General features: G+C 38.1%; 1 protein-coding gene across 1 annotated transcript; it reads left to right on the top strand.

Annotated features, from left to right (window-relative positions):
- The first annotated feature begins 249 nt into the window (after positions 1 to 249).
- On the top strand, positions 250 to 2,283 carry LOC134544314 (myb/SANT-like DNA-binding domain-containing protein 3). The gene is made up of 3 exons (XM_063388470.1): positions 250 to 760; positions 1,041 to 1,261; positions 1,408 to 2,283. The coding sequence occupies exons 1-3, from the start codon at positions 460 to 462 to the stop codon at positions 1,849 to 1,851; spliced, it is 966 nt and encodes a 321-aa protein (XP_063244540.1). The 5' UTR covers positions 250 to 459; the 3' UTR covers positions 1,852 to 2,283.
- Positions 2,284 to 8,156: the final 5,873 nt, after the last annotated feature.

Raw genomic sequence — 8,156 nt, 5'->3', positions numbered from 1 at the left:
CAGCTACTGGGTGGGTGAGTGAGTGAGTGAGTGAGTGAGTGATTGATTGATTGATTGATTGATTGATTGATTGATTGAGAGAGAGTGAGTGTGTGTGTTAGGGGGGGGGGGGAAATGTGGTGATTGTGGGGGAAAAAAAAATTTAAAATTGAAATTTTTAAAAAAAAAATTTTTTTCTGTAGGGTGCAAAATAGTAGTGCCAACGGCACGTGGTGTTCCCAAGCGGTCACCCATCTAAGGGCCGGTTTCACCAGTCGAGTTGAAAATCCCGATGATGTTATCGAGATAAAAAGTTAATCTTCCATTTCTATCTCGATAAAGTTATATGTGTTTCACCACATATTATCTTTCTCTGAGAAAATCGAGATAAGTTTAACTCGATCTTCTGAAATTATCGCGATTTTCTGTTTGTAAACACCTTTCGTTATCAAAGTTTGGCTAGAAATTTCGTAGGCTATTATGGCGAGCCAAGGCTGTAATTTGTCAAAGAAGCAGAGAAATAAAAATACATCGCAGCAGGAGAAATACATTCTTTTAGATTTAGTAACTGAACATTTCAATATCATTGAAAATAAAAAAACAGATGGTGTTTCACAGCAACAAAAAATGAAGCAGTGGCAAATACTTGCAGATACTTTCAATTGTATGTCTGGAGAACATCACAGGACTGCAGAAAATTTAAAAGCGGTGTGGGAGAATCTCAAAAAGCACACGCGAAAGACTTCTGCTGATCAACGAGTTCAAGTATTAACTGGAACAGGTAATATATTTTTTGTCTGTATATCCTGGTACATTATATTTAGGTACAGCAATAAATATTGTATGCATTTTTATCCATAATGCAATTTTACGAATTGTAAACATGTGCAATAACAATTTTTTTAGTTACTTGAATTAATTGTAATATATTAAAGAGGTATCTTGGGTGGAGTTGGAATCAGAACTATAACCTTTGCACTGTCAAGAAGACACTTCGCACTATACCACCAGTGGATATGAAATATACACCACATAACTAAATTAATTCTGTATTTTTTCAGGTGGAGGTCCTTCAAAAACAGTTAGTAAGGATCCCATTTGTGAGAGAGTGCAGAGCCTAATCAAACCGACTATCGATGGTGCCAAGAATCCCTTCGATTCAGATTCAGATGCAATAATATTACCATTTGATGCATCAAATAGGCCTACTGATGAGGATGACAGCATTCAACTGGATGTCGGAGCAGAAGTGGATGTTTCTTTCGTGGAGACGGCAGAGACAGTTAGTAGGCCTACACTTTATTTTGAGAAAACCTAATGGATGTGTCACTGTGCATAGTTATGCTTATTAATCATGTATAGCTATAGCCTATGCACTGTGTTAACTTTATTTCTCTCACATAATGTTCAAATTTAATTTTTCCACAGGTAACTCTTCCAAATGGCGACTGGACGCATTATACTCCAGCCATGCTCAGCAGTCCTGTGTGTTCTGCCCTTCGACACTCCAATAACAACTCGGCTATCACAAACACAGTGCAGACCAATACTACTGATTCATGCAGTGCAAGTAGTGGGAAGGCAATGCCTCCTAGCAGTAGGGGAAATGCTTCAGTGCAATCTCCCTTTACTAGCAAGCGGCGACCAACCCCGGCCACCAAAGTGAAAGAAGTAAGTGCTGTCAATGCAGCAAAAATCGAACTAATTGAACTTGCAAAAAAACATGCAATCGAGGAAAAAGAAGTTATGAAAGAAATCTGGGAACTGCGGTTACAACAAGAACGAGAAAAAGTAAAGCAGGAAAAGCTGCAAACTGAACTTTTATCTTTACAAATCTTGAAAATAAAGAAAGAACTAGAACATTTGCAGTAATTTAATTGTTCTTATGTATTAAACATTTGCTCAACTATCATGACATAATTGTTATATATTACATGTATATTTACAAAGTGATATTCATTGTGCCTATTAACAAACAGTTTCAAGTACAAATGTTAAGAATTATATAAAAGATAATACATGTTCGCTTATGTCACATTATTTTGTATGATCTAAGCAGTTTTACAATGCAAATGTATTAAAATATTCCATACATCTTGCTATATGTAGTTATTTTCACCAGCAAATCTTCAAGTTGATGGCATCTCTGTGTGACATATAGATCAGTATGACCTACAACAAACTGAAAATACACAGAGTGATAAATAATCGTATCTTAAATAAGTATTACAACACACACACACATATATAGGTATTTAATTATAGGTATATGTAAATTTCATTTACCTCCTGAAATAGTTTTCAATCAGTAAATGCCTGACACTGTCATATCTGGGCCTTCTGTTTGCATTTTCGTTGTTCTGCTGTACATTTCCTTCCTCAAGCAACTGTTGCCAAGGGAGGTGGAGATTGAGGTTAGGGTCGTCTGGAGGGAGTTCTTCCCCAGTTTGTCGCAGGATATTATGCAGCACCCCAGTCGCTACAATGATGGCAAACGAATGTTCTAATGACACTCTCAATCCTAAAGATAAGACTGGGAAACGTCGCTTCCAGCAACCGAATGTTCGCTCTACAGGATTTCTTGACCTAATTTGCGACTCATTAAATAGGTGTTCCTGTGGACTTCTGGGATTATCTAATGGAGGCATTAGATATGACCTACAAGCATAGCCCGCATCAACAAGTAGTACAGAATCACCATACTCCCCTCTCTCAAAACATGCCCTTCTGTTGCTATTGTTGAATATGGTACTATCATGTGAGGAACCAGGCCATCGTGCAACAATATCTGTAATTTCCAATTTTGTATTACAAATTACTTGCACATTCACAGAGAAGTAACCTTTTCTGTTACGGTAGAATTCTGCATTGTTTCCACCTGCAACAAACATAAAACAAGCTTGTATGTGGATTGCAATGTTTAATAAAAAGGTAGCATAAAATCAGTGTTTAAACCAACCTGGTGACTGGATTTTTACATGAGTGCAATCCATAGCACCAATAGCCCTGGGAAATTTAGCAATTGCATAGAAATCCCTTTGTGCTAAATTCAGTTCTTCCATCGTCTCTGGGAATTTAATGAACTGCGGTCGAAGAGATGCAATTGCGGAGCTAACCCTATGTATTATTCGGTGAGCTGTGGGTTTACTAAAGCCAGCATAATCCCCAATGGTTAGCTGGTTACAGCCTGTAGCATAAAATCGAAGTGTAGCCAGCAGTTGGTTCATTGGCGACACTGACATATTCCTGTGAAAGACGAAAAAAGTATGTTGAAGGTTGTAATGTAATGTTCGTATAAATGAGTTTTATTTTACTTGTCTATGATTTCATATACATATTTATTATTCTACAGAAACAATTAACATTAGGAAATAATATTAATATAAACTTACTTTTCGGGAAACTGTAGTTGATTTTCTATAAGTTCCAAAACAAACATAGTCGACTGTTTTGAAAGGCGAAAATGTATTTTAAAGTCTTCTTCATCATACATTTCAAAATAATCGCTTCTATCTCGCATCCATCGTGGCCGACGAACAATGGCATCTTCTTCATCACTTTCATCTTCAAAAATCAAATTGTACATGCCTCGAGCCATTACAATTTTTAAAATCTCCTCTCGTCACTTCGTTTTACAATATTATCTCGATAATAAGACTTTAACCACGAAAATCGGTGGTTAAAATATTTTATCTCGATAACACTAAAAGATCGAGATATTCGGAGTGGTGAAACGGGATATTCGGTTAATCTGGATAATTCATTACTTTATCGAGATAATTTCGCTTGGTGAAACCGGCCCTAAGTACTAACCACGCTCGACGATGCTTAACTTCGGTGATCGGACGAGAACCGGTGTGTTCATCGTGATATGGCCGTTGGCAATGATATAGATGTTTTTTTTTTGCAGTTTGTATTTGCCACTCGAAATAGCTATACCAGGTGTGATTGTTACAAACAACAGGAGAAATCGTGTAATGAACACTCTTTTACTTCCCCCCCCCCCCTCCCCACACACAACACCCACCACCCTCACCATCCCAACCACCAAAGCCCTCTTCAAAATACACTCTCACACACACACACAAACCCACACTCTATAACTGATGAACATTACCATAACTTCTTAAAGCCATTAGATAATATTTAACTCAAGAAAGGTATTGTGATATGTTTAAAGAAAGAAAGGTGAAACCTTTAACTTTACCAGCAGGTATTAGTATCACTGAGGTATCTTCTAGGTTGTAGCAGCAATAGTAGTAATAATAATAAAATTAAATAAGGTAATAAAAAAGAAAAGTTATACATGTGATCAAATCATGAATGTATAAAACTGGAATGAATTTAAATTTTTTTTATTTTTCTTCATAGGCTGTTTTGAAATTGATGAGTAAGTGCCTCTTCTTTTAAATTTTTTAATGCTGAACACTGTTACATAAGAGATGAATGTTTAGAAAATTTAAAAAAAAAAAAGCTAGCCCAGCCCCCTCCCCCCCTCACACAAAATCCAAACAAAAAAAAAACACCCTCCTTCAAAACATCACATAATCATCCAGCCAGCAGTGCAGACGAGAAATTTGCACTCGGGGCCGCCATTTTGACGATAAATTCTTGCATGGCACACCAAAGGTAGGAAAGAATTTAAAAAAATAAAAATAATGGGCGAGCACCCTCGCGTCTGCCTGTAGAAAATGAAGTTAAAAGTAACATAACCTAAAGACAGGCACACACTAGGGTGCTCCCAGGCGGTTGAGAAATTTTTTCCCGCCAAAAGACTTATATATATTATTTATTTTACTGTTTTTGGCAGGGGGCTATGTCGGTCTGTGTGCAAAGTAGTTCCTACTCCCGCCGCCAGGAGCGCGCGCGGTGGGTAGCGATGTTGTTTTTTCTGCTTTCATTTGTTTATTATTTAGAGGGTTAATGCTATGTAAATGTACGCAAGTTTGGTTATGTGTCGGTAGTTGTGCGAGATTTAATTTCCGAAACGAAATTTGACTTTCATCGGCCTGCATTTCTCACTTATTCGGAAAATACATGTGTGTTTATGTATGTATAATAATCGAGTGATTTTGTAATAATTTGGAAGTTTTGTTTGCGTGTGCGATGTGGGGAAGAAAAGGTGTGCACACGAGTCCTAGGGCTATATTTTTTTTTATTGCGAAATATTTACTTCATGTGGTGAAAAATTTTAAATTATTTGTGATGCAAGTGAATTTTTTTTTTTTTTTCAGTTGGGTGATGTGTTTGTCCTCGTTTGTGTGCAAGGAAGCAAACATGCTGAAGGTAAGGGGCCATAAATGACACTTTAAAATATTAGTTTACCATTAATTTTGGTTAAATATTAAATTGCCATATAAGTAAAATCATGTCAACTGTTGTATTCCACCCAGTATAAGCTGTTAGTAATGGGTACTTAATATAAATAGAATAAATGTAAGCATTTTCGTCTGCATGAAAATTCACTTTTTTTTTGGATCCATTTGTACTGTGGGTAGTTAAATAGTACATTATGTTGTTTTTACTTCGAAGTACAAAACATCTTGTGCATGATTGCAAATTCAAACGCAGTTAAGCATAATATGAATTCGAATTATGTGTGTGTGTGTGTGTATATATATATTTTTTTTTCAGTTTTTTTTTTTTTTTTTTTTTTTTTTTTTTTTTTTTTTTTACTGTGTCCAGTTTTAGCACAAATGGAATTATTTTCAAAGTGAATCGATGCAACTGGTCTTTGCCATTAATATTGATATATGATCTAACTAAATTAAATAGAAAGGATTTTTTTATTTATTTTTTTATATATATAAATATATTTGTAGCAATGTACTAATGACCACAGAAGTAAGCAAAAAAAAAAATATATATATATATATCTCAGCCAGTAAACCATGCGTCTTAAAGACTTTTTTTAATGAAAATATTTCTGCCTTGGTTAAGCTTACATTTACTATCATAGGGATTGAGGGAATTGTAGAACAGCAGCAGAAGCATTTCCTTTCATGATCATGTTCTTGGTCCTGAAAAGGACCGTTTATGTAAGCATGTGCACACCAGACCTGCTCACTTGGAGCTGGTGTATTTGGTGACAGCCTTGGTGCCCTCGCTGACAGCGTGCTTGGCCAGCTCCCCGGGCAGCAGCAGTCTCACGGCCGTCTGTATCTCGCGGCTGGTGATGGTGGAGCGCTTGTTGTAGTGGGCGAGGCGGCTGGCCTCTGCCGCGATGCGCTCGAAAATGTCGTTCACGAAACTGTTCATGATGCTCATGGCCTTAGATGATATGCCAGTGTCCGGATGAACTTGCTTCAACACTTTGTAGATGTAGATTGCGTAGCTTTCCTTCCTCTTGCGCTTCTTTTTCTTGTCGCCCTTCGAGATGTTTTTCTGGGCCTTGCCCGCCTTTTTGGCTGCCTTACCGCTCGTCTTGGGGGGCATCGTAGGTCTGAGCTGTGCCGCTGTCGCTAGATGAGTGAGACGGGAACTGAATTTTTTTCGTGAAAAGTTTTCTTGGCTTCTTGTTGCGCGACCAATCGGAGCGCTCCGCGGCTCGTGATTGGTCGCGCTCCGCGGAGGGACGTGTAACAAAAGTAATTAAAACTTCTTCAACCAGAGACATTCATGCAGGGGTTCCACAAGGAGGAGCACTCTCACCTTTACTTTATGCCATATATACCAGGGACATTCCATCAGGCACCAACATGAAGTATACACTCTATGCAGATGACACAGTTATTTATACTACAGATAAAAAACCTTTTTATGCAAATGCTACCCTCCAAATCCACATAAATGAAATGCAGCAATATTGGGACAGATGGGCAATTAAAGTTAACCCAACAAAAAGTGCTTTTCTCTTGTGCACGAGGAAAAGAAAATTTGTTAATGCGCCAGTCAAGCTCTATGGGGAGGTAATTCCACAATCAAATGAAGTAAAATATTTAGGCCTCTTTTTCGATTCCAAACTAACATGGAGAGTTCACCTAAGGAAGGCAGCACAAGCTGCCATGGGAAAATTCCTAAAAATGTACCCGCTGTTAAAGTCAGCACACCTTCCGGTCAAGACCAAATTATTACTTTACAAGAGTGTTATTAGACCTGCAATGCTCTACGGGTGTGAAGTGTGGGGCACAGCAGCAAAGGAGCACCTACAACAACTACAAGTAACTCAGAACAGAATCCTAAAAACCATCATAAATATGCCAAGGGACATGGAAACTACGAGCCTACACCAAAGAACCAATGTAAAAATGATTCATCAAATCTTGCAGGAGAACAGTGCCACCTTCTATTCGAAGCTACCAGGACACCCAAATCCACTAGTCAAAAGATTGGGGGTCTATACAGCACGTGACAAGAAAAGACTCATGGTAATAAGGTAACAGGTATTCATACCATTCACCCACTAACAAGGACGACTGGGTGGAGAGCTCCCAAGTAGGGGATTGCCTGGTGGGGACAGTGCCGGTGGTGAGTTACACCCTCGAGCGCTACGCTAGCCGGATGGGCCTGCCAGGAACTCTGAAAAATGGAGCTCAAAGCCTAATCAAATGGGATCCACAGTAACCTAGGAAGACAGGCTAAAAAATTTAGTGAGGCACACTTGAAATAATTTCACGATATAAATTATATTAATCACTTCACAGTTAAAACAGTCTTAAAAATCCAGGTAATATATGAGCAAACATTAACAAACAAATATTTAGGCAGCCTACCCCAACCCAAAATAGGATTAAACCCACTAGGCTGTCATAGAATCAAGCTAGGGCAGCCTCGCTTGGATGAATCATGGTCCAAGAGAGGGTAGGAATAGTTATGTAAGTAAGTAGTCATTATCAAAGTAAAGTAGTGCAGACAGGGAAAACACCACACAAAATCTCATGATAGGTAAAGTTTCAATAAATGGAGATTTATGCAAATTCTATCAAGTAATTTAAACTCTAAAGTCACAGAGGTATTTCTTAATGGTCAGATCACCAAAGGTAACAAAACATATGGTAAAATTGCTTAGGCTTAGGTATGCATAGGTTTAGTTTTTGGCCCGGGAATGGCTGGTTGCGGCATGTCTTATGCAGGTCGTGCCCAGGTGTTCCTGGCTGTTTTTTACTATTCAGAGATTAAGGTTAACGTCAAGGCTTCTATAATGATAAATTGTAGGTCCATTATAGGCAGGAGGTACG

The sequence above is a fragment of the Bacillus rossius genome, unplaced genomic scaffold (assembly GCF_032445375.1).
Source record: "Bacillus rossius redtenbacheri isolate Brsri unplaced genomic scaffold, Brsri_v3 Brsri_v3_scf36, whole genome shotgun sequence".
Lineage (NCBI taxonomy): Eukaryota > Metazoa > Arthropoda > Insecta > Phasmatodea > Bacillidae > Bacillus > Bacillus rossius.
This window is presented reverse-complemented; position numbering and strand designations above follow the sequence as displayed.